The 27943-nt window shown below is 39.9% G+C and overlaps 1 protein-coding gene across 1 annotated transcript; it reads right to left on the bottom strand.

Moving 5' to 3' along the window:
* Window positions 1-287: 287 nt before the first annotated feature.
* zranb2 (zinc finger, RAN-binding domain containing 2) lies at window positions 288-26614 on the bottom strand. The gene is made up of 10 exons (XM_047036980.1): window positions 26466-26614; window positions 9281-9333; window positions 4018-4126; window positions 3796-3878; window positions 3501-3577; window positions 2689-2844; window positions 2424-2596; window positions 1976-2038; window positions 1507-1647; window positions 288-1272 (listed from the first exon to the last, which is right to left on the bottom strand). The coding sequence occupies exons 1-10, from the start codon at window positions 26528-26530 to the stop codon at window positions 1215-1217; spliced, it is 978 nt and encodes a 325-aa protein (XP_046892936.1). The 5' UTR covers window positions 26531-26614; the 3' UTR covers window positions 288-1214.
* Between the last annotated feature and the right edge of the window lie 1329 nt (window positions 26615-27943).

The following is a 27943-nucleotide window of genomic DNA, read 5'->3' as shown; positions in this document are numbered from 1 at the left end:
AATTTGGCGACGACCTGCCAAAACGGGAAGTTGTTTGGTATCTCAGCAAATCTTTGATGGATTCACACTAAACTTGTTATGTGTACTCAAAACCTTGTGCTGTGAATATCAACACCAAAAAAATCGCCATTTGATCTGCTTGGCCCCCTCATTGCTCACTGATTGCAGTTACATATATTTTAACATTTTATCTGATGTGTTTAAAAGAACACATCAGCAACAGCTGGCAGTCTCCTCCCCCTTCACCCAGCAAATCTCTAATCTATAAATGTTCACATAATGAGAAATACAACAAAAAACGCTTTATTCACTACATGTTTACAATTTAATTTCTTTTAACTTAACAAAAATCAGTTTATCACATTTTATTGATGCTGTCATTATCTAATATTTGATCCTTACTGCACATTTTTGAACTACTGGCGTATACAAAAGGAGAAGCTTAACGATTGACGTTCTCTCACAGGGAACAATACTTTTAATAAGAAATGTTTTCTTAATCATAACCTAATCCAAAAATGACTTAATTTGTTTATTATTCTGTAAAACTAAACCACAAATTGTAACTCATGGATATTACATTTACTACAGCAATAACTGACTTCAAAAAGTGATTTTGAATATTTTTCTTTTACTCATTCTTCCACCTACGTCCAAAAACCACCATTGATTCCACCAGAATAAACACAAATATTACAAAGTAAAGATAAATACTTACCTTCAACACGAAAAACAAATTGACCTATGAGCGGAACACTATTCCGCTCATAGGTAAATTCCCCACAGATATTAAGATGGTGGATATACAAACATCTGTTAAGAATATTATAATATTAATACTCACACATGGTGTATCTTGAATCCCCCCAAATCATGTTTGTAAGACCAATATCTTAAGATCATCCTTACTTGACAAATAAAAAAATAAACGTTTGTGTAATTCGCATTTCCCAAATGAATGAGTAGATTAAAATGTGGCACTTCCTTGATAGTATACATTATGTAGATAAAAATTAAGGAAGTAACCTTATAACAGTTTCTCTGAAGTTCCAAACAATAACAAGTTTAATAAGTGGGGACCATTGTGGGGGAGATTTGTTATGCACTGCAAAACTCTGGTAGAGTGAACAGCATAATTACGTTTTTTTTTCTTAAACCACAACATGCATTTATACCAAGAATGAAGTGCCTTGTTTTATGGACCTGCTTTTTACTTATTTCTTTTTTGAACTTGAGCCAGAATGGGAGGATCCAGGTGACTGTCCACGGTTTCTGAAATTAGAAAAAAGACTTGTAATGTAAGAGATATGTGCACTTGACAGGTTAAACCTAAGCTCTAACTGAGACATGGAATTAGAACATACACCTGCAATACCAGGACTATGAAGCAGTCACAATAGCAGTAGTCAGTGTGTTTCCTAAATCTTGATAGAATATCACATTTAAGAGAGTAGATGGCAGGCCAAAAGTCAGTACACCATTGTGGTGTTCCACAGAAACCCAAACCTTTCAGATGATCCTGATCTAGAGCGCCTTTTTTTCCTCCCCCCAGATGAGGACCTTGAGCGACTGCGTTTCTTTCCTCCTTCTGGTGAGGATGAGGATGAGTGAGACCGCTTTTGAGAAGAGCCCTTTCCAGAGCTGGATCTTTTGTGGGGAGGGGATAAACCAAACATTAAAGTCAGTAAGGCATTGTGGCTGAATCTGGTATCTTCACAGACTGGTACCAAATTTTGCCATGGTCAAAACGGTTTCCATTGGGTTTCAAGAAGATTATAATAACACTGTCAATATTTCTTCTTCCAAAAGTATGTATTGTTAGTAAATGTACAAATGTGCACATCTTGTAAATGCATTGAAGGTCATTACTTTCCAACTTTTTCCTGTAACCATCTACATGGGAACATGCCGTCTCTAGCACCACCTGTCCAGCTACATACACTCTCTCCTAGAGGAGTGCATGTTCACCATTCACCTGGAGTGGGACCTGCTTGATCGAGATCTAGATCTGGAACTGGATGAGCTTCTAGATTGGGATCTGAAACACACAAAATACTATTTTTCAATGCTTTTCAAGTGGATGATTACCTTACTCCACAGGTGTAAGATTCAACATGGTAGAAAATACACAATTTGTTTCAACAGGAGATCAGATGAATTCTCTGAGTAGTGAAATGCAGCTTGTTTCTTAAAACTTTTTTAGATGCTGGTAAATATATAAACACTGAAAACCAATATGTTAAACACAAACGCCTGAAAAACAAAAGACATTAGCGGCATTTGTACTTTGTGTACACACAAGCAATGAACAAGAGAATATTAAAACAAACATCTAAGACAGAGTTCATAGATAAATAGGTAGAAAAAAATTGAGCTGATACTGACATTTTGCCTCGAGTTACCCTTGACCTGTACCCTTTTACCTGGACCTGGACCGAGAGCTGGAGCTGGAAGAGCGGGATGAGGATCGGGACGATCCAGAGCGGCTGCTCTTCTTCACTACTGGCTTCGCTTCCCCCTCCTCATCACTGGCATCCAGGTCATACTTGGACAAGTCGGCATCATCATCGTCCTCATCCTCATCATCCTCATCATCCTAGGTTAGCATTAGTTGGTATTTAAGGCATCCTGTGTAAATAAATTGTCTGAAAATCCTAAAAGTGGCAAATAGGCAACCGTTTTCCTTACATCCAATTTGTATTTTGAAAGGTCTCCATCATCATCTTCCTCCTCTTCTTCCTCATTGTCTTCTTTATTAGACTCAACCTTTTTTTCTTCTTTAACTTCTTTTGAGCTTGACTTGCTGTTGGTCTTTCCACGATATTTTTTCTTTTTCCTTCCAAACTAATGTAAAAGTTATTCTTTGTAAGTGTTTCTGAATAAACTGTACATTTCCTCAAGACCATACAAACAAGAAAGTATTTAAAGATCCCATGACATGCTGTTTTTGGATGCTTTTATATAGGCGTTAGTGGTCCCCTAATACTGTATCTTAAGTTTATTTCCCGAAATTAAGCCTTGGTGCAAAATTACAGCCACTACGAGCAGTCCCACAATGAGCTTTTCTCGAGACATGCCATTTCTGTGTCTGTAGCTTGAAATGCTATGACGTAGAAAGAGGCGGCGCTAACTGCCATGCTTTGGTCGTTTGCAAGCCATGATGTCTCGAGGAAAAACCAATATCGCACTCACACGGTCCTAGCTCATTTTCTCATTGGTGGGCCAAATTCTCTGTGCGGGTAAAGCAGAGAAAGGGGAGGTAACCTTCCCTATTATGACGTCACAATAGGGACATTTTGAAAACCGAGCGTTTCAGCTTTCATTTTCTCAAGGCGGAGAAGAATACCCTGTGCTTGGTTTACACATATCAACACTTCTAGCCACTGGGGGACCAAAGGCAGGCTAGGGAGACTCATTAATGTTAAATAACCTCCTGAAGTGAACATTTCATGTCATGGGACCTTTAAGAACTGCTTCAAATGAATTTAAAATAATTGTACCTCATCATATTCTCCATCCGATTCTTCACGTTCTATGTATTCAACATTCTCCCTCTCATTGAACCCTCCACCATAGCCTAATGACAAGAAAACAAGATACCCCTAAGAATAACATTTAACTAAGAACAAATATACATATCGGGGGGAGGGTATAGCTTGGTGGTTAATGCACTTGATTGCAGATCCAGAGGTTGCAGGTTCAAACACCCCCTGTATTGTACGTCTTTGATAGAAGCGTCTGCTAAATTAATACATCACATTAAACAAATACTAAACTCTGTAAATAGAGTTTAACCTGTTCGCTCCTCAAGCTTGGCATATTTGGGAGTGTTGCACATGTTGCACTCTGACCTCCTGGCCCAGTTCACATTGCCGCATCTTTAAAAACAAAAACATAAGATTCAAGTCCAAAGGAGGATGTTCAAGTGCCGATCAGATCAGAATCTACTAATACTAAGTAAAATCGGATAAACTGAAACGGCAGTTTCATTGTAAGAAATACGAACAAGTCACCTACGTTTTACATTGCCAGTCATTTGCACTAAAGAGGCCACGGCTCTTCTCTGCAAGGGTCTTCCCAATCTCGGTACCTCCTGCTTTCATCATTTTTGCCTCAGTCGTTTTCTCTGTTTGGGCAAAAGAAGAATTTGCATTAATATAGTAGTATAGTGGTAGAGCATGTGACGGCAGATCAAGAGAACCCAGGTTCAATACCACACTATATGGCATCAACCTGCACACCATTCAATCACTCTTAACATAGTTTTATCAAACATGACAAGGGTTAAAGGGTTAAACAAGAAGTTTAACCCTTCACGGATACAACCCTCTACGGACACGGACTACGGATCAAATGAAGCTTGAGTCGCCATTGGCTAGTACATTTTTTATTTTACTCGCCAGACTTTTCACATGAAATGCATGAACAATGCAACTGGAAAAAAAAGTACATTGTCTGAAATATTTGCATATGGACTTAATCTACCATTGTTTAGCAAATGGATTTCTCTTGCCACTTGACTTCAGCCACCTCTCCACAGCTGATGATGGATCATACTGCTGAAGCTCTGGGCCTATGTTGAAATGAAGTTTAGGTTGAAAGGTGTGAGGATGTGAGACTGCTGCAGACATCTGATTTTATTCTCGTTGGCAGATTAGCAGAGCAAGAATAATATGAACAAGGAACAGTAATCTTAAATTGTCTTGATAACAAAAATCATTATAACGCGTTTTCTGCTCAGACTGGAATTGTAACTTTTTGCATCCACCTCTTTGTGCGTGACAAATCTAGCGACTTTCCGTTACTTTGTCAATCTCCGTTTTCTTTGTTGAGCAGCAGAAAAATAACTAATTGTACATATGTTGTCATAGCAATGTGAAGTTTCCAGCACAGACCCGCTTACTAGCACTAAGGGCATACTATTGGAGTGTAGCTGGCTAGTAATCTGTTGTCATGGTCTAGCTAAAGCTAACGCTATGTTAGATAATAGTCGCAAAACTGGATTTTAAATAATTACTTATTAGTATTATTAACTACTAGTCAGGTGGCTGAGCGGTTAGGGAATTGGTCTAGTAATCCGAAGGTTGCTGGTTCGATTCCCGGCAGTGCAAAATGACGTTGTGTCCTTGGGCAAGGCACTTCATCCTACTTGCCTAGGGGGAATGTCCCTGTACTTACTGTAAGTGGCTCTGGATAAGAGCGTCTGCTAAATAACTAAATATAAATGTAAATACAAGTAACGCAATCGTGACCAAGACAAACATTTTGACACCGACGTTATCTATGTAGTGCAAAAATTGAGGGACGAGTTAGGGTAGGAAAAAATCATAATAAATGAGAGAATATAGGTTGTGCCTTGACAGGGGCAGAACTAAAATGAGAGAATATAGGTTGTGCCTTGACAGGGGCAAAACTAGAGAGGGTACAATTTCTGGGGAAATTGTGGGGTGTGCTTGCGTCGGTTGCAGATGGGTCAGTAGGCTATATTATTGGGGGTTTTTGTCCTAAAGGGCAACCAGAAGGCCTAGGCTATTTAGCCTACATTTTTCTATGGGCTATACATGACAAACTGTTAGGCTATATTTTGTTCTTGTAATTTCAAAAATTGTCCCATTATACCACCTATTCAACCCAAGACACATTTTTTACTCTACTGCTCCAGAATTTCAATAGGCTACTTGAATGTCCGACTTGAAATTGGCTACCCCTGCATGGCGGCGTTCCATAAATCTTCCATTGCATCACAACATGGCAGTCAGTACAGAAACAGGATTCTTTTTTGTTGTCATAATCCACATTTCCCCCCATGTATTTTATGGGGTGATCTGTAAGCAGTAAATAATGGTGATTTGATTGTAAATTATAAAAAGAGAAAGTTTGTTTACTATCTAGGGTAGACTTGACTACCGTACAGACCTAAATCGAAACGGTCAAGTTTTTATCACACTACCTCAATGAGGTCCTCATATCCATTGATTGCTGTAAGACTTAATATTGTTTTATGCCCCGCTCGTGGTTTATTGCTTTAATAATCTGTCAATCCAACCACTATTGTAGCTGAGCGACAGTAAATAAAAACAAAGAAAGTGTTTAGCTAACTGGCTAGTATGGGCTAAATGGCTACCGCAGCTGGTAGATCCGGTACTGTATTTCTGTGGACAACACTACTAGGATAGGTAGGCTTCCTAGGTAGAGCTACTACAGCTTAGAGTTTTGCATTTCTACCACGTTTCCTGCGATAACGCCAACCTGGGCTATTTTTGTGTCAGCTGTAGATATATGCAGGGAGCAAAATGGTGTTCACCTTCATTTATGTACTGAGTCAGACTTGCATTATTTTACTTGTAATATAATCATAAACCATGCAATGATGCTGCTACAGATCAGAGGAAGAGCAACGCACAACACAAGCTTCAGTTTAAATACATTATTTAATGTGACATTACTTACTGTACATGACAGTCTTAAATTGGTTGAATGTATGACGCGCTTGTCAATCAGTCCAACACCACGGCACGATACTTGCGGAGCACTTGCACAAACACAGTGATGCACTAGCTCGATAACAAAGCGAAATAAGTATTAAGCTGCTCGGCTCCATGACGCCGGACAGTAGAGCTTGTGAGACTGCTAACCAAAATAACGAAGGGGAGCCCACTCTTCTAGCAGATTAAGACATATTAGACAACTAGCGAAAAGTAGCCTCAACTTTCCTAGACTTTCAGCTACGGTAATAATGCTGAGAGCTCGCTGATATCGCTGTCAGTCTTACTAGCATGTTGTATCTATGGGTCGATGCTAACGTGTGCAGATGGCAAGCATACCCAATAATCATAAATATATATGAGGGAATATTGGTTGTGGCTTGCCAAAGGCAAGCACACCTAGTGAGGAACATCTGTAACTAGACTGGAAAACCCTGAGTTGAGTTAACAGGCTGATACCACTGTCATGACACCGCTTATACGCAATTAAAGGTTATTAGGCTTAGGCCAAATCCCAATTCTCTGTCTTAGACCGAATCCCAATACTCCCCCTTACCCCTTCCCCTTAATTTACCCCTAGCCCGTGGCCCTCGAAAGTAAGGGGTAAGGGCTACATAGCCCTAGGAAATGGGACGCCACTTGGTTACAGGTACGTCATCTAGAACGTATCGATATTTCCAAAGCAAGTAGTGTTATGCACTGATATTAAACTAAATTCGCTGCTAATGGAGTTTACTTAGAACTGTAGACATGCTAGTCAAAGAAATGCGGGACTGTTGTGCAATTCAGAACTGTAACATTAGCGTACCAAACTAGCGATTTTTAGAAACGTTTCAATTAGGAAAATGGTTGCAAATATATATGTTCATGACTGTATTTAACACAAAACAAGACTGTCATAATTTTTTATTTTTTATTTTAAATTTATTAAGCCGATATTTAACATTTACCGGACTCTCTGGATGATTTGGTCGCCATTGTTGCCGGTCGCGCAGTTTTCACATAGCCCTAGGTTTCAAGTAAGCTCCCGATCTTACTTGGTTTTAAGGGGTGTCTTAGTCTTAGCCCTTGCCCTGGCTCCAAAAGAGTATTGGGACACCACTAGCTCTCACGGGAACGCGCAAAACTAAGGGGTAAGGGGGAGTATTGGGATTCGGCCTTACCCCTTCCCCTTCGTTTTGCGCGTTCATGTGAGTGTAAGGACTATCCCAAAACTCGTTTTGATCGAGGGGTAGGGCTAAGGGGTAGGGGTACATACTAGGGTTGCACGATAGACAATATGTTATTGAGTATGAATATTGCAATATCGATATTCATTTTGATATTCTTAAACATGTGTGGCGGTCTGCAAGAATTCGTCGGATGTCATTGTTGGCTATAAGCCAAAAAAGATAAAAAATCAGTTTTCTATCAAAATTGAGATTTTTTATGTTTTGTACAGTTAACACCCTAAACGTTGTTTTATTTAAAATAAAACATACCAACATTTTCGCGATCTGACTCAATGGCTGCTGTACATTGCAGATTCAGCCGCTAATAGCCTACTTATAATAAGACTCGTATCCCCAGTCCTGTTGTAACCGAATGCCCTAACCCTGCACCTGTAACTGGCACAGGCACGTCAGCGGACAAGTGTACATTGCTGCTTTTATTGAGCTTGGTCTGCGTGAGTTGCATAGTCAAGAAAAGGAGAGAGGGACACAGGCTCCGCCGCACTCAAGGAGAGGAGACGAGTGTGAAGGCCGTTCTCAGGGTCGGTCGGTCGATTTCGGTGCTGAGTTTGGCTGCTATTCAACATGGCGAGCGACTCTCCTGCTCGTAGTCTGGAAGAGATAGACCTCTCCACTTTGAGGGTATGGGATGTGATTTACATTGTAGTGAATAGCCCCGGCCCATGTCGCTGTAACAGTTTTTTTTGTGTAGCAGTGTGTATGTATTTGGATTTATCTGTGTGTCCTGGGTGCGGGTTATGCATTAGTGTGCTTGGGCGCGTGTGTGGGATTCAGTCCACCTGACAGCTCCTTGAATATTGAGTCTGGCGACCGAGAAGAAACGGATGTGTCCGAGACAGGCTGCTACAATGTGTCAAATTATAGACCGAGCCCCCCCCCCCCCCCTCCCCCTCATCACCACCACCATCCATAGCATTTTCAGTAGCCTAGCAAGAGTTTAAAATGTCTTATTATTAGTAGGCTATTACCGGCTGAATCTGCAATGTACAGCAGCCATTGAGTCAGATCGCGAAAATGTTGGCATGTTTTATTTTAAATTTTGAAGCGTTTCAAATTTCGATTAGTCGAGTCTTGGTCGACCAAAGAAAATCGTAGCCGGGGACAGCCCTACAAGTGACACTAAACAAGAACAGGTCATATGCAAAGAGTGCAGTAAAGTTGTGTTGGCGCCACAAAGCAACACAACCAACCTTTTTAACCACTTAAAAAAAAAACACCATAAAGTTCAATACGATGAATGTATGAGGGCCAGTAAATGTTGACAGGGCTAGTGTTTCTTTTCAAAAAACTGTAAACTAGTCTTTTCTGCATAGTTCTGAAACGTTCTGATTTGGTTACATTATGTTATGGAATATTTGGTTTTTATATATTTAATATTTTGAGTTTTATTCACATCCATTATGCAGGTACAATGCATTGTGACAAAAAAACAACAAATAATCGTGATGATCATTTTGGCCATAATCGTGCAGCCCTTAGAGATGCCATAAACTAACATGTCAGAATACACATTGCTAAAAAGCTACTCATGGAATCTCAAAGCTTAGTACAGAAAGTACCTACCTCTGCCACATCTGTTGCAGCTTGTTCTTCTAGCGAAATTAACATTTCCACACCTAAAAAACAAACAAAAAAAACAGCAGATTAGAAAGCAATGTGTGGTTGTGGTGGGGGCAAAAATGATTCACACGACCAACCCAAAATACACACATTTAACACCCTATACAAAATGCATTCAAGACATATCTGCCAGAAACAGAAGAATCAAAATGTGTTCCCTTATCCTGAGACTTGCTTTCTTACCTGCCTCAGCGAATATGTTCTCAATAGTATGTTTGAAGTGGGCTACAGCCGAACCCTCGTTCTGTTTGAATCAATAGTAATCGAGTTGATAAGCGTGTCTTCTTGTCGGATCTATACGCAACTGTGAGGTGCGCGAATGGACAGAGCAGCCAGTAAACTCTCGTTCTGCTGCGAGTGCCAGCCCGACGTGCACAAATACACCTGTACAAATTTCCACTCAAAATGCTGACAAAAGTTTGATTAACGATTTCCAAAGCAGCCTCCATTGGTATTCTTAACCTGGAATGATAGTGTAAGCACAATGAAAAAATAAAATGAAATTGCAAAACACCTTGGAGCACCGAAGACCCATTTCGACCCAGGAAAAACCTTGCATTCTGAGTGTGATCTACAATGATATTAAAATCATAAGTAAAGGTTATTTACGTCAAACCATTTCGGAGTATGTCTGAAATGCCAGGTTTAATTTTAGCCAGTAAAAAATATTATTGGCTGGTAATTTTTTCCCCCCAATCTACCAGCCATTTTGGCTGGTAATTCAAAAAGTTAATTTCGGGCCCTGGGTGTAGTAGTTACTACACTACTACAGAAGTAGGGCTGTCCCCACTTGGTCGACTAGTCGATTTTCTGGTCGATATGCTCTTGGTCGACTTAGATTGTTTTAGTCGAGCTGCCATACGGCAGTGTGAGATCTGATTCCCGCTTGTGTCATCATTGCTGAATTAACGAAACAGAAATTGTAGATTATATTATTTAAGACAAATAAACCAACTCAAAATATATAATTTAAAAGAAAAGGTGTTACTGTTTTCCCTTTCGTTGATCTGCGCTTTGTTTTGTTTTGGTATTTTGCACACGGCACGAGCACAAGTGGCTGCAGAACTACAAACTCTGCCATAGCCTACTTTGTCGATGTTATTAGTCAAAATGGCAAAGACATCTGTTCATGTGTAAGACATCTGTATGGCGTCATTTCATTAAAGTACTTTTACATTTACAAAGTACCGGGTGACTCGAAAAACGTTGAATGCAAACTCTGCCAACAATGGTTTATTTTTCATAGTTCGACGTCGAAAATGATGGACCACCTGAAAAACGTAAGTTGGTCTAGCCCTACTTCACTCATGCTAACGCGCTGGGTTGAAAAAGGAATATGCCTATTATAAGAATCACATCCAAATCGAATGACATTATCTTCTCCGGCCAAGACAAAATCTTTCTCTGTTGCAACATTCCCCACTCAGCTTCTACGTAACTTTGCATGCTGCAAGTTTTCAGGCAGTGATAAGCGTGCTCTGATGATTCGCATGTTAAACAAACTATATTTTTTATTTGTAGTACATTGTAAGAGATACTGAATACCATCGGCATTCGGTTACAACAGGACTGGTGATACGAGTCTTATTATTCGTAGGCTATTAGCGGCTGAATCTGCAAAGTCCAGCAGCCATTGAGTCAGATCGCGAAAATGTTTGTACGTTTTTTTTTAAGCGTTTCAAAGTTCGATTAGTCGATTCAGACGTTTTAGTTGAGTTTTGGTCGACCAAAGAAAATCTTAGACGGGGACAGCCCTATACAGAAGTGTAGTAGTTACCTAGCTCTACAATTTACCGGGGTGAGGTCTGAATCTAGGAGAAAAACGGAGCTGCCAGCTGTAGGTATGCAGGTATTAACGCTAGTACTAAATAACCATTTAGCTGGTCGGCTCCATGACGCCGGTAAGTAGGGCACGCGAGATTGCTCTGTTGTAGCAGATTAAGAAATGTTCATAGTAGGGATGGGCATTAGACTAAATTGTCTTAATCGATCGTCGGGAGAATTAACGATCGATTTTCGATTAATCATTAACATTTTTATATTAAAATTCACTATTTATAGGCTATATTAAAATGCAGTGAATAGAAAAAACGGCGTGTTTCCGCATTGAGATCTGTGGCTATTACAAGAAAAACAACTATTTCTGTAACTCCTAGAGGCAGCTAGAAGCCTGTGCTCAAACACAATTGACCCTGGTTTTTTTCCCGGCTAATTAACAAAGCTTCATAAAAACCTTTGCCCTCAACAATACTTAAGGGTAGCATATCCATCTCGATGGACTTGCAGATCCGTTGGGTAATTTTCTCTGCTCGTTGTGCATCGCAGCTCCTCCGTGCTAGCACCGAGAGCAGGATGCACCGCCACTAACCAGGGTCGGATTTACGTTCTTCAAGTGGTACATCATTTGAGTCGTGGAGAAGTTGTATTTATACTCAGCTTTGCAGTGTAGGCAGTGAACAAAGTAATTTTTTAGTCAATATGGTCTCACGCTACATTTCGCCGTGAACTCTTCATGTTTACTTTTGAAATACATGGAAACTCGCCGGTAACTGAGTAGGCATATGTGGCATTTTGGTAAAATGTTTACTTGCTGCCACATAGCGAAATCCATTGCATTCTTTCAAGACTCACACTACGCAACAGAACACGCATTAGTTTCATCAAATAATGTCATCGACTAAATTCTTAATGATCGATAATTGATCGTCGATTAATTATGCCCATCCCTAGTTCATAGGTACCTAGCGAAAAGTTCTCTGAGTTGGTGCATGTCAGTTTAAGTTAGATTTGATTGGAACTCTCTTTTATACATTTATAGTTGGATTTGACATTTAATTCATTTAGCAAGTTGTTTAACTCAAACAACCATAACACAGTACCTATGGTAATGTGTTATGGTAGGAGACTCCGAATGCAGGAGACTCCGAAAACTTAGCGCGTCCCGAGCATCTCGTCATATCACGCAGTTGGAGCACAGCTAGATAATCAGCGTCAGCGCTCTTGGGTACCCAGCATGCAGTGCGGCATGCCAAAAAAATAGTTAGGTTACAACGGCCATGCGAGGGATTTCAGTTGTTGTTTTCGTTCAGTTAGATGTTTGTAATGTTACTGTTTGTTAGTTAATATGATCTTGTTGGTCACCCTGAGAGTGAATGTTGTGTAGTTTAATGGGAACATAAGAGTCAATTCAACGTGGACTATGCCCTAGCCCAGTTGCTAACAAGACTGTTCTTGATTGTGGATTGACTGAGGTCCTGGAAAGAGTCTACTCAGGGAGTCAATATATGCTGTTTTCAAGCCATCTTTGAGAAATTCTGTAAGCAGTGTTGCGGTTAATACTTGCTCAAGCAGTGAAACGCCGTAAAAGGGGAAAGCGAGCGGGAGCGCAAGTCCGGCTACGCAGGCGTGGGACCTGAACATACTGATTCCAAGTTTTTTTCCTCTCCAACGTACGTTCACTGTGCAAAAAAAAAAAATGAACGAACTTCAGCTACTGATGGTGAAAAACAGACTTCCTTTCATCTTTCATTTTGTGCTTCACAGACATGGCTGTGTGATTTGATCCCGGAAGCCGCATTACATCTGCCAGATCTCCTGAAAGCTGATCCGGACACAGCACTCTCCCGCAAAACGAAAGGAGGTGGCGTTTATTTTTATATTATCAGTGGCTGGTGCGTAGATGTGACAGTGACATTGTTCCCCGGATCTGGAATCATTTTTTATAAACTGTAAACCATTGTGCTCGCCTCGCGAGTTCGCGTTGCTCATTCTGGTAAGAGTGTACTTGCGGCCGGGTCCTCAGGTTAAAGAGGCCCAACGCATGCTCGCCGACCAGATTTTGAGTGTGGAGCAAGCAAATTTGGATTCTTTGGTTAGCGTACTCTGCGACTTTAACAAAAGGTAATCTCAGCCACAAACTCCCCAAATACAGACAATTAATCAAATGCCCCACCAGAGAAGGGAAGCAGAGAAGCACTAGATCACTGCTACACCACAGTCAGTAGAGCCTACCATGCCGTCCATCGAGCAGCACTGGGTCACTGACCATGCCATGGTCCACCTGATTCCTGCATATAGGCAGAAACTAAAAGGTCTGTAAACCTAAGGACATCAAAAGAGTGGACCAGTGAGGCTATTAGGGCTGTCCCCGACTAATATTGATTAAGACATCTGAAAATCGACTAATCGAAATTTGAAACACTTTTTTCACACAAAAAAAAACGTACAAACATTTTCCCGATCTGACTCAATGGCTGCTGGACATTGCAGATTCAGCCGCTAATAGCCTAATAATAAGACTCGTAACACCAGTCCTGTTGTAAGCGAATGCCGATGGTATTTAGTATCTCTTACAATGTACTACAAATTAAAAATATTATTTGTTCAACATTATCAGACCGCGCTGATCACTGCCTGAAAAAATGTAGCATGCGAACTGTAAGACAAGTGGGGAACGGTTTTGTTGTTGTGGCCGCCGGAGAAGATAATATCATTCGATTTGGATGTGATATCTTTGACGTAGATTATTCAAATAGTAAACTTCAATTTAGGGAATAAACCTGCAATCTTGCTTCACGTCTTTGATTGTACTCACGTATATAGCCTAGCTATTTGACTTGTAACAATATCATTATTTTTATTGGATCATTCCAATTTTGCACATCCCGAAACATAAAAAGCCTATAGGCTTATGCTACACACTGTAAAACAGTGGTTCTCAACCTTTTTTCAGTGATGTACCCCTTGTGAAATATTTTTTCAGCCAAGTACCCCCTAACCAGCGCAGCGCATTTTTGATTGAAAAAAGGATGTAGGCCCTAATACACAGCGCTATGCCATTGTAACGGATGTGTTCAGGCACAACTCATGGGTGGGTTTTTAGATGTATTTGCTCCTGCAGAAGACAATGAAACAACTAATTGCCATCTTATTTTCTCTCTCTTTGCACCTCAGCTTCCCTCAAGCAATACAAAATGTAGTGTTCATTCAACATTACATCACATATTCAATGCACACTACTAGCCAAGAGCTATTCAAATTTGAACAGAAAGCATTTAGCAAATGAATGTTAACATCACGAAAAACTATATCCAGAGGAGATAACAGTGCCACCTAGAGCAGGCGTTCTCAAACATTTCAGCCCATGACCCCTGAAATAATGGTGCCAGTGACTCGCGACCCCCGTATCCAAGGAGGTGGTTTATGTATATGTGGGAGTAAAAATAGGCCCTGGACTTTGATCCACACCCACCCACCCACCCGAACCGGCCCCCGTATACGCCACCACAGCTGCCCTGCCCTGCTAATGCATGCACATTCTGAGTTAGATGTGATGCTAGTTCGGAAGATCAATAGTTAATCAATACAATCTTTTTTTTGCCTTTATTTGAGAATTTTTTTTTAGCTTTGTGTAAAATAAACAAAGCCATTTTTCAATTGGTAAAACTTTGTGCGTAGCAACCCACCTTCTGACTTCAAGTTTCAATGACTTTCCATTACGTTAAATGACCGGACTACTTGCGGAATGATATGAAAGATGTGAATCAGAAGCACAAAACCCGTTGCCAATGACAGTGGTCACAAACATTTCGCAGCGATGAATATCAAGAAATTACATACCTGCGAACGCAGACATTTAACCTACATATGGCCCATACAAATCAACATAACTTTTTTGGAACATTCTGAAGAGCCGTATAATAATAATTTTTAAAGGATTTTTGAATGGATGCTAATAGTTGCTAATCTTTAAAAATCTCACGTACCCCCTGCACTGCCTTCACGTACCCCCAGGGGTACGCGTACCCCCGGTTGAGAACCACTGCTGTAAAATAATGATCCGGTGGTTTGTAACTGTTAAATTTTATTTTTAAACGAAAGACAACATCATTACAACAATAACATTGAACAATAACATTTTAAATTGTGAATATAACAAGGAAGAACTGCTTAATCAACATTGAACCATGAACAATAGGCTGCGGTAAATATTTTTTTGTTAAACCTTAAATATATCATATAGGCAATAATCAAAATTGATTGCACAATTACAAACATTTAGCAGCTTGCTTTGTTCTCTCTATATAGCTATTGGCCTGCTCCTTTGCACATTAGACATTTTTTCTGCAATAGCCCATTGGGCCGTGGTGAGATCAAGACTGCATTCTTTTTCCCTGAGTAGTTTGGGTCTGAGAGCACAGCTGTTATTGGCCATCTCTGTTCTAGCAGACGCTCTAACATTGCGTGAGTTGAGACCCACCGCGTAGAAATGTCTTGGATCAGGAGATGTTCAACCAACTGTTGTTGTTGCCGTTTCTCCTTTAGTCCCTTTTTAGCTTTGGAACCCTTGTTAAAGTGAGTCACTACATGTCTGGCTGCTGCCACAGTGCGACAGATGGGATCAAGTTTGAGAACGGAGTTGACGTTCTTTTTTCAGAGATTGAGAACTTTGTACTGTCCAGTGTGGTTTGTTTTGAACCTGAGCTGGTAGCAGCGTTCTTTAAATACAGGGGATGCACCTTAAAATAAACAACATTTCAAATTAGTCGGGCTATGTATAATAAGACTTTTTATTTGATTAATTTCTTATAATAGGCATATTCAGTATTCAACCCAGCACATGAATGCTGCTAAGCTAAGTAGGCCAATTTACGGTTTTCAGGTGGTACATCATGTTCGACTTGAACTATGAAAAACAAACTTTTGTTTGCAGAGTTTGCGTTCAACGTTTTGAGTCATTCGGAGTCCTTACTTTTATGAAATGCTGCCATACCGCTGATTTCTTTGCCATTTCGTCTCAAAACCGACGGCAGCCAATTGTGCTCGTACCATGAGCAAAAAACGAAACCAAACAAAGCGCAGATTAACGAAAGGGAAAACAGTACCACCTTTTCTTTTAAATTATATATTTTGACAGTTGCTTTATTTGTCTTAAATAATATAATCTACAATTTCTGTAGAACATTTCTTTAATTCAGCAATGGTGACACTAGCGGGAATCAAATCTCACACTGCCGCAAGGCAGCTTGACTAAAAATAATCTTAGTCAACCAAGAGCATATCGACCAGAAAAATCAACTAGCCGACTAAGTGGGGACAGCCCTAGAGGCTATGGAGGATCTGCGGGCATGCTTGGACTCTACTGACTGGGATATGTTCGCGACTGCTACCAATATGGATGAACTCACAGAGACTGACGTCGTACATCAGCTTCTGTGAGGACTGTTGTATTCCAACATGCAGCAGGGTGAACTTCAACAATGACAAGCCCTGGTTCTCAGCAGACCACTGTATTGAACTGCATGTCCCCACCCAAGAGGCTTCCCCTCCCTCCACCACAGAGACGACTCTCTCCATTCAGGAGGGCTAAGTTAACAGACTTTAAGAGCCAGAAACCTCGCAAAGCAGCTGGGCCGGACTGTCTCTTCAGCCACTCTCAAAAGGTGCGCTGACCAGCCGTCTCTGGTGTTAACCACCATCTTCAACACCTCCTTGGAGACTTGCCATGTGCCAGCCTGTCTCAAGTCCTCCACCATCATCCCTGTGCCCAAAAACCAAAGGCCAACAGGACACAATGACTACAGACCTGTCGCCCTGACCTCTGTGATAATGAAGTATTTTAAGCGCCTGGTGCTGGCTCACCTCAAATCCATCACAGACCCTCTCCTGGACCCCCCGCACTTTGCCTACAGAGCCAACAGGTCTGAGGACGACGCAGTTAACATGGGCCTCCACTTCACCCTACAGTTACAACTTATATTTTATATTATTGTATATTTTATTTTAATTCTAAATCTACATTGTATTAATAGTTTATGTACCCTTAGTATAGTTGGACCTCATTTTTTATTCTTATATGTTTAATGTATGCACCTTCCTGCCAAAGCAAATTATTTGTCTGTGCAAACTTTCATGGCGATTAAAACCCATTCTGATTCTGGTCAGATTTGTCTGTCATGTTTATGCATGTGTCAACTCTCTTAGAATGCAATTATTTTTTTATAACATTCAATCTTTAATATTCCAAATAATCCAAAATACCTTTGAAGGTTAATTTCTAAATGTCTGAACTGCGAATAAATCAGATGAATTAACATCTGTTTTTTTATCCTTCATTTACAGCCCAACCAATTTATCAGTCAATTTTATAGGTCAATGTGGGCATATAACAGATATATCTATATAGGTGTATACACCAACTTTATGATATTTAACTTTATGTTATTAACTTTATGAGCAGTGATAGGTGAAATGAATAACACAGATCATCTCATTATCATGGCATTTGTCAATGGGTGGGATGTATTAGGTATGAAGGTGAACACTTTGTCCCAAAAATTGATGTGTTAGAAGTAGGAAAAATTGGCAAGTGTAAGGACTTGAGGTTTAACTAGAGCTAAATTGTGATGGTTGGATGACTGGGTCAGAGCATCTCCAAAAGTGCACTCTTTGGGTGTTGCCAGTCTGCAGTGGTCAGTACTTACCAAAAGTAAGAATTCAATCATTATAGATTGCAATTATAATGCAAATATCACAAGCAATCTTGGCCATCCTCATAACCAGAATTGCACAGATGGAGTAGAGCATAGTTTTCTGACGTTATTGTTCGGTTTTATATGACAACTTTTCGACACCAACGTTTACGTCAAAAAAAGCAGCATGAAGAGTGTAGCTATGCAAGCAAATATGGCAGGTTGGTTAGAATTGTGAAATTTGTATTGTAGGCCAACAGAATTGAGTATTCAACCATGTAATAATTTCTTACAGTTAGCTCACTACAAATATTGAACAGTTTTCTTGTGATCCCATAAACATACTGGTGAAAGCTACATGTTAGCTGTTCTGTGAAAAAAAATAAACTGCTAATTTAATGCTCAACACTTGAACGGGGGCTTATTACTTGAAAGAGGAATAATTGACTAAAATAATAAAAGACTGCGTCTTCTCAGTTACACTATCAGGGCTTGGAAACACTGACTTGCTAAAGTAGGCAAATGGCTAGTAGAACATAACATTTTCATAATATTTCAGTTAATTTCAGTAAATCAAACAGCTAGCAAACTAACCAGGGTTTTTCCTGCATAGAGAACATTTTGGCACGCGCCAAAGCCATTTTCCCGAGCGCCAATGACAAATCCCGAGCGCCAAAGGCAAAAAAAAAGTATGCGATGAAGAAAAGAAAAACCTGTGTTCATCACGCGTGCAATGCATGTCAGCGAATATGTTCTCAATAGTATGATTGAAGTAGGCTACAGCCGAACCCTCGTTCAGTTGTGATCAACAGTAATTGAGTTGATAAGCGTGTCTTCTTGTCTGATCAATACGCAACTGTGAGGTGCGCAAATGGACAGAGTGGACGCTAAACTGTCGTTTCGCTGCGAGAGTCAGCCCAACAACACCTGTACAAATGCAAATGACATTGCCACTCAAAATGTTGAATAAAGTTAGATTTACGATTTCCAACGCAGTCTCCATTGGTATTCTTAACCTGAAATTATAATATATAGTGCAGTGTTTCCTCTATGGCTACATTTTTGCCGTCACGGTATTAGAAATCAGGCTGTACAAAAGTTTAGTCCGTATATCAGCAGTGAGTGCATGTCCGAGAATAGCACGGACACGCGCTTCACACCGCAGTTGAGATTGCGTGTGTGCGTCCTTGAGAACGTATAACTTATGTTGTCAGTTCTTAAGATCGTTATTGTACAAGTCTATAGTTCTTGCAAATTTAAATCAAGTTAACTGGTGATTTTCGTTGTTTGTATTCTTCCCCTGCTAGCTAATTTGCACATGTCTGTTGATTTGATAGCGATTGCTGCCCTTTCTCAGGTTTGTATTTTAGGTGCATTATTATGCTGAAGTAGTTTTAATTAATAAAAAGTGGGTATATTGTTAATATTTGCTACAGAATGCTTAGCCTATCAAGATCAAATGAAGCAGGCAGTGTACATGCTTCAGAGTGGCCTACCTTAATTGATAGGCTAGGCTACTGACCATTTACAATAAGTTGTTACGTCAATTATTAATTGGCAGCATTTATGCCATTTAAAACATAATTTATAACTTTAGTGCTTTAGGGGAAATAGGACGAACATTTGTGTGTGTGTATGTGGGGGGGGGGGGGGGGGGGGGGTGTAAAACACCTGGGAATAAATACATTGATTAGAAAAAAGAATATATATATACATACACGTATATGTGTATGTGTATATATATATATATATATATATATATATATTATTATTATTATTATTTTTTTATTTTATTTTTTTCTTTCTTTTTTTTGGAGCACCTAAGATCCATTTTGACCCAGGAAAAACCCTGGAATGTATTTAATATCTATTTTAATTAATTAATGACACATTTAAGTAATTATTTAATGGTGTATTTATTTATTTAATGGTGTATTTATTTAATTCATTGTGGCACTTTTGATCCTCCATAGGGGGGATGCAAAACACCTTGGAATAAATACATTGATAAAAAAAATAAAAAACATTTTGACCAAGGATAAACCCTGCTACAGGCTAACTCAACTTGGCAGACTATCTTCAGTATTTGCAAGCTGGCCAGTGCAAGTACCATGGCATTTTATTTTGTTTCAGTTTAAACTTGTCCAGGGGGGCAAGTAAATTTCTCTTCCACTTGCCCTGCAAAAAAATCCACCTGTACCAGACAGACAATCATAAGGGCACCACAAATGACTTAATGCATAACCCCCCCAAAAGATGGTGGACATGCTGTAACTTAACTTGTCTACTCTTCCATCATGATTGACAGCCAATACAAGTACCAGCGTATTTTGAAGTCAAAATGCGTATCCGCTACACAAATTGCATACTGGTTGGCAGGTCTGCTTATTGATAGAACGGCATGGACGGACTGGAAGTAAAAATAGGCGTTGAACTTTGATCCAGACCGGCCCACCACACCGAGCGCCCTGCTAATGCATGAAAATTCTGTCTGATGTGATACTAGTTAGGGACTTCCATGGTTAATGCGAGCGTACATAGCTTAGCAGTGCATTTTTTAGCTTGATTTGAGCGAAAAATCGTTTTTGGAGCTTGAAACAAACATAGCCGTTTGTCCAATTGGTAAAACGTTGTCTAGTGAAGGTAATTACGTTTATGTTTCTTAGCCTGGTTTTCCATCTTTATATTGTCTCAAATTAGCTTTTCTATCAGTGTCACTCACTGTTGTGTGTAAGCGGCATTAAGGGCTGCATACGTTGATTTGGAATTTTCCACCGGAGCTTTAGCTAGCTGGCTAACGTTGCGTTCTCTTCTGCTGTGTTCAATGACTCAATTCATCAAGCTGTAGCTAACGTTAGCTAAGTCTATGTCAACAGAGCTCCTGGGTAACTAAACTTAAATATACCAGAAAATATAAAAATGATTGAAACCATCATTCACCAAATTCAGTCCAGGAGTCCCCCCCCCCCCCCTCAAAAAAAAAACAATTTCTCATCGAATCTACACGATTCACGTAGGTCACCTATTTTGGTTTCAAAACTGCGATTTTCGCCGAAAGGTGAGGGATTTTCATGTCCGTAAATATTTTCCCCGACGTTGTAAACACATTTACGATTAAATGTCCGACGTTTTGATGGTACTTGCAGAGCCCATATTAGACATTCTCTGGTTCTAGCCTAGTGTTTATTTCTAATCGATTTCAATGGTCTCAAAGCGGGCTTTGGTCTGCCGTCTCCCCAATGTGACGTAATGCATGCATTGTGGGGGAAAGAAGAATCATGGCAAAAAGAAGGTACTTTTTCATATTATATTCTGTTTTGTGACACTTAACATAGGGCTGGGCGATAAATCGATAAAAATAACTATTGAAGTAATGACATCCCTCGATAAAGATATCGTTACATTAATTCATTTTCAATAATATCGATAATGTCGATAGAGAATAATTAGGAACAGCAGTCCACTTAATTTCTGTGATGCAGCAGGAAGTTGCGGAGAAATGGTAGCCTACACTCACAAAAATATACTGAGCACCTCGAGTGGAGTAGCTAATGTTAGGGCAGGGCGATATGGGAAAAAAATTATTGATATACATATTTATATTTACATTCGATAACGATAATTAAACGATAGACCACAGATCTGTAGTAGTAGCTAAATAAGTCTCCTCCTCAGGTGGTAAAAAAGGTTTCATATATATTACTATTATAATTGGACCAAAACGCTGTTCTTATATGTCCAGAGACGTTATAAGAAATCCACAAAACCGTAAACGATTTACGGACCTAGATTTACGGACCGCGGAAAATGAGTCTTACTGCCGAAAACAGTGGCAGCGAAAGCCATGGCGAGGGAGCAACTTCCAATGAAGAAATTGATCAAATGGGTTCGTCTTCAGTTTTTTGGAAGTTGTTTGGCTTTTTGAAATCTGACAAAGAGCAGAGCCATGTTCGATGCAAATTGGTGTAGTAAACAAACAGGTGACTACCAAGTCTGGTAATATGACAAACTGCAAATGTGGACTTCTTGTTGACTTCGACCTACGGTCTCGGTTAACAAACGTTTTAACAAATCTCTGCTTACAAAGGTGTTGGTAGATCTGTCGAAAGTGCATATTTGTTTTTTTTATATAATATAACAACACGTAGGAAAATCCCAAATCAAACACGACGAATCTGGAGCAGAAGCCATGTTGTCAACATCTCCAAGGCAACCGCTTGCTAGGTCCGTAAATCGTTTACGGACCTCTGGAGAGGTCTGCAAACAGTTTTGCGGATTTCTTAGAACGTTTCTGGACATAAGAACAGTGTTTTGGTCCAATTATAATACTAATATATAAGAAACCTTTTTACCACCTGGAGCAAAATCACTCGCTGGAACATGCAGAAAGTGTGAGTTTGCGCCAAGCTATTGATAAGTAGGCTATTGATAAAAAGCAAGGTTTTAAAAAGCTTAAGTTACTGGACCCCAGGTATGTGCTCCCTGGCCGCAAACATTTCTCTCACACCGCTCTGCCTAAGGCCGAATCCCAATACTCCCCCTTACCCCTTCCCCCTTCCCCTTAACTTACCCCTTCCCCTTAGCCCTCGAAAGTAAGGGGTAAGGGCTACATAGCCCTAGGAAATGGGACGCCACTTGGTTACAGGTACGTCATCTAGCACGTATCGATATCTCCAAAGCAAGTAGCGTTGTGCACTGATATTAAACGAAATTCGCTGCTAATGGAGTTTACTTAGAACTGTAGACATGCTAGTCAAAGAAATGCGGGACTGTTGTGCATTTCAGAACTGTAACATTAACGTACCAAACTAGCGATTTTTTGAAACGTTTCAGTTAGGAAAATGGTTGCAAATATATATGTTCATGACTGTATATAAAACAAAACAAGACTGTCATAATTTTTTATCAATTTATTAAGCCGATAATTTAACATTTACCGGACTCTCTGGATGATTTGGTCGCCATTGTTGCCGGTCGCGCAGTTTTCACATAGCCCTAGGTTTCAAGTAAGCTCCCGATCTTACTTGGTTTTAAGGGGTGTATACCCCTTAGTCTTAGCCCTTCCCCTGGCTCCAAAAGAGTATAAGGACACCACTGCTACCACTAGCTCTCACGGGAACGCGCAAAACTAAGGGGAAGGGGTAAGGGGAAGGGGGAGTATTGGGATTCGGCCTTAGTCTTAGCCCTTGCCCTAGCTCCAAAAGAGTATTGGGACACCACTAGCTCTCATGGGAACGTGCAAAACTAGGGGGAAGGGGTAAGGGGGAGTATTGGGATTCGGCCTAAACCTTATGCCGACTGTAGGGAAAAAATTGAGGAGGAGACTTATTTGGCTACTACTACGGATCTGTGGTCTATCGTTTAATTATCGAATGTCAATATAAATATTTTTCCACAATATTTAGTTTGACGAATGCTAAGTGGAAGAGGTTAACTATTCAGAACGAACGAAAAGACAGGCTACTCTGATAATTCACTGAATAACTACATTGCACGTAACATAACTGAAGTTGCGTTAGCAATCATCCTCCATGAGAAGTTCTGATAATTCACTGATTAACTACATTGCATGTAAAATAACTGAAATAGCGTTAGCAAGCATCCTCCATGAGATGTTCTGTTTTCCAACATGTAAGCGTAAATCTTACGATAAGTTAACAAGGCTTCAAATGTTCATGCATTGCCGTGGTGCTGGAATGAAATGCTAATTCCATTTAACAGATGTTGCATTGTACTTTTTTATTTGGTTTGCTGGTAAAATATTCCCAGACTTTTGAAGCTCTCGGTCTAACTTGTTTCGGTTCTCCCACACTCTGTTCCGCCATGATTCAAAAAAGTTATTCTTCTTTGCCTTGGTGTATGAACGTCTATGCCTTGGTGCGACAGTGTAAGCGACACTACCCCCTGCACACCCGGTAGGCCAGTGCAATGCTGAATGAAAATTACTGGCATCTCTGAATCTTTTTTTATATATATATATATATATATATATATAATATATGACGCGTCGACGATAAAAATCCCTGTCGACAATTTTTCACAATCGACGTAGTCGATTTTGACGACTATTCGTTGCAGCTCTACTTTTCATAAAGTCGATGAGCTTGACAATGTCACTTTTCATTAACCAACCAATGACAGTCAAGTTACTCATCCAGGTTGTGGATAGTAAATCTGTAGTGGACAGATTTAGATTTTATTAAATCTGTAGCGGACAGATTTTGATTTAGCCAGAGTCTAGGTCCATTGTGCCTATATATGCTCCTTTTAGCCAGCCTCTTCCTGAGAGCAACACGTTCCCCTTGTTCTATTTTACATCTGTTTTACTTAAGAAATAGAAAAGTATCGATAGTGGTATCGATAAAGACTCGAATCGTTGAGCAGTCTCGAAAACTGTATCGATATCGATAAATATTTGCGATACCCATCCCTACATAGGACACCGAGTGGTCCAAACTATTTCCGTTCAGTCAATACTAAACAAGATACAAATTTGAAATGCATATTCTCCAAGCACTCAATGTGTGGAAGAGAACGCTGGACAGGTGTCTACATGCAAACTGTCCCACCACATTTCTGCCTGGTAGTGCTAGTTACCAGGCAAAGAAATGTAGGTGCTTTTAAAAATTCCAGTGACATCGCAAGACACAGTTAACGTTCTATGCTGCACTCTGGCCCAAAAATGACACACAATAGGTGCGTTTGACACTGACCGTGGCTGCATTAAACGACTGGCGAAAGTAGCCGCTTGTAGTCGGGAGGAGTTAATAACGGCTCTGTCAAGTAGGACATTCCAGCTTCTTGTGGTTTGCTGCGATAACGTCAGTCGTGACCGATCAAGCGCTGTTTGCTTACTTTACTTATAATTGAATAAAGTAGTGGTGGAATCAACTCCCCACCTCCATCAGAGACACTGATTGTCTCTCCACCTTCAAGAAAAGGCTCAAGACGCACTTGTTCCGGGACTACAACGGCACTTAGGAATGGTTTGCCGGACCCAATGCTAGTTTCCTCAAGGATCACAATGGCTCTTGCTTAGAGATTTGTTGCTCTTGTTGGTTAGTGGTAACTGATGTAAACTGTTGTACTCGCTGCGAAATATTTCACTTTAGTTTCTTTTCTTTTTTTACTGTTGCTTGCTTTTCTACAGGTACACTTGGACTTATAGCGATTCATGTTGTTTAATTGTAACTTGCTTAACTACATGCTCTTATGGTTCTTCCGTTTGGCACTTATTTTTGGTATTTCACAATATATGCTTCATGTTTTGGCTACCCGCAATGTTTTGGGGCAACCTTGTTGTTATCAGTGACCTATGCACTTTGTAAAGCTCTCTCTTGGAATTCGCTTTGGATAAAAGTGTCTACTAAATGAATAAATGTAATGTAAATGTAAATTAAACTTAGTCTTTCCCTTTCTGGAGAGGCGGACAAAACCCCTTCAAAAAAAATATATTCAATTAAACAGTTTGGTCCGGATTTGAGCATTGGCGAAACTTAAGGTGTCAGAATAATTACAAAACGCGCGTCAAAGTTGTCTTGTGTGAGTCTGGCCAATCATGAAATAACTGTGGTCATTAGAACCCGTGCAGTTGCTCTTGAGAAAATGCGCTCGGCTATTCAGCCTGCAGTTCTCGAATCGATCTCACGGTACTTTGATGGCCACGTCACAGTGACCTAGCCTCGGCGCCGTCTCAAGTCGGACAAAAAGTCTAACCAGAATTCCCTCAGTCAGCCGCCTGCTGCGGCGCTGCATGAAGTCAGTACATGTCGAACGCACCTAATATGTTTGCTATAATCTCGCCGTTCCACAATTTAGGATTCATGTTTTTACATGAATTTTCGGTTATTTAAGTTATAATATATTTATTTAAATTCCAAAATCAACAATAAAGTAATTCGCTAACACAACGTTTACGACCATTTTCGGTTATTTAAGTTACAATATATTTATTTAATTTCCAAAATCAACAATAAAGTAATTCGCTAACACAACCACATTGTTGCCAATGATACTAACAATGTGTCACGTTTTCGTTAAGGACAGTCCGGCTAACTAGCTAACTGATAATTGATTATGACACGAAATTAACTTGACTAACAAGGTAGCGTAAATAGAAAGCTCACTTAGAAGGGGTGGCTATGCTATCTAGCCATCTAGCGAAGTTTAATTGGCAAGTAGTAATTTAAATGTAATTGTAATCGGCCAGGAAGATAATATGCCCCATAATCTGTATATAAACAGGCCCCGCAGGTTATGTTAGCCAGCTAGTCTACTACCGTCGTGTAGATGGACAGCAAGTCAGCTAACATGCTTCTTTTAGGCTAGTATAGCTAGCTAACCATATTTCTTCCTCAGCTTCAGCACGGTGTGACAGAAATATGACGATTCCTTGAAATAGTTTAAAATCTAGGCACTGTGATAAGCAAACAACATATTTTAAGGATGGCTACTTGGCCAAGTTACTGTATACAACGGAATAAAACAATTTAGTGCCATCATCGCAGTAATATATTCTACTACTGTAGTGGAACTGTAGCTCGCCATGTCATAAAAGAAGAGTTAGCTCTAGCTAGCTGACTTGTTGCCAAAGAAATGAGTCGATTAGCTAGCTAGATATTTGACCCCCTAAAAATCCCGGATTGTTGGTATCTTACTTTTTGTCTGGACAAATCCAGTCCCCGTCGCTCACGCGGAAACTCTTTCCCGACTTCGTCTCCATGTTTATTGGCTAGCTAACAAGCTAAGGGCTCACACTTGGTCTCCTTTGAGACAGTCAGATAGCTGAACAGAAACTCTTGTGATCAAGGTTGCCAACTATCGCGAGACAAATAAGCGACCGCAGCTTCAGAAAAAAGAATCCCATTAGGGGGAAGTTTTGAAAAAGACCCAAATATAGCCTATTCATACGCCTTTTCATTCTTTTTCTCACGTGAATAGGGTAAAAATATTAACCTTTAGATATCACCACTAAAATTACTGAGTTGATTACTTGCATCAAGACAAACACAAAATGTATTACAAGTTTTTTGAAATTGTTTATTAACGAACGGTGCATAATATAATTAGGTAAGTGCTAATTTGCATAAATACCACAACAAATCTAAATGTTGTTTAGTTGACATACAACAGTAAAATACTTAATCTTAAGGTCTGAATGGAACCCATTTAGGTTTCCCATGAGCATTAATACATAGAGGCAGGAAAAAGTATTTTAAACCAGCATTTATTAATTATTATATCAGAGATGGGTTTTGGGGCTGGGTCGTTTCACCAATAATAGTCGTACCACAGCTCAACACACATCCAGATGTTCCCAATAAATTGTAGTAGATCCGCAGGTACGTTTTATTAGTGTAGGTTGACTAATCCATGTAGGAGAAACAAAATGAAATCTTTCTTACCTGAGTGACAGCTTAGTGACTGTTGAGTGGTCTTTGAATGACTGACAGAATCTCTGCCCCTTATGGTGACATGTTTGCTTATATAATCTTTTACTGTAAGTTGTCAACAAGATTCTTCAAGACATTTTCACTTGGCTAAATCCAATGTTAAGATATGTTGTGGTATTTATGCAAATTAGCTCCTACATTATTATGCATCGTTTGCTTGTGTTACCCAGATCCAATCAGCCCAGCTGAACGCCTCGCTATTTGTCTATGGTAAGCAGAAATAGCTTTTATAGTGAATAGTTGTATGTCTTCTCAAACGAAAATAGTGTAGATATTATTTATATCTCATATCTAGGCCTACTTGTTTTTATGTAGTGATCAAATAAGGCTCACTATTATTCATTGTGTTAAGACAGATTTCATCAAATTGTCCTCATTGTTCATATCAGATAATCTGAAGGATCTCCCAAATTCAGCCTAGGTGCATAATTACAGCCACTACGAGCAGTCCCACAATGAGCTTTCTTCAAAACAAGCTGTTTCTGTAGCTTTAAATGCTAATGAAGAGGAGAGGGGCGGCAACATGCGCTAGTAGGTGCGTTCGACATGACCCAACTTCATGCGGCGCCGCAGCCGGCTGCAGGCTGCTGACTTGAAACATTGAATTCTGGTTAGACTTTTTGTCCGACTTGAGACGGCGCCGAGGATAGTCACTGTGACGTCGCCATCAAAGTAGGCCCTAC

Source organism: Hypomesus transpacificus, chromosome 16 (assembly GCF_021917145.1).
Source record: "Hypomesus transpacificus isolate Combined female chromosome 16, fHypTra1, whole genome shotgun sequence".
In the NCBI taxonomy this organism is placed as follows: Eukaryota; Metazoa; Chordata; class Actinopteri; order Osmeriformes; family Osmeridae; genus Hypomesus; species Hypomesus transpacificus.
The sequence above is the reverse complement of the archived record's forward strand: the minus strand, read 5'-3'. Positions and strand labels throughout refer to the sequence as shown.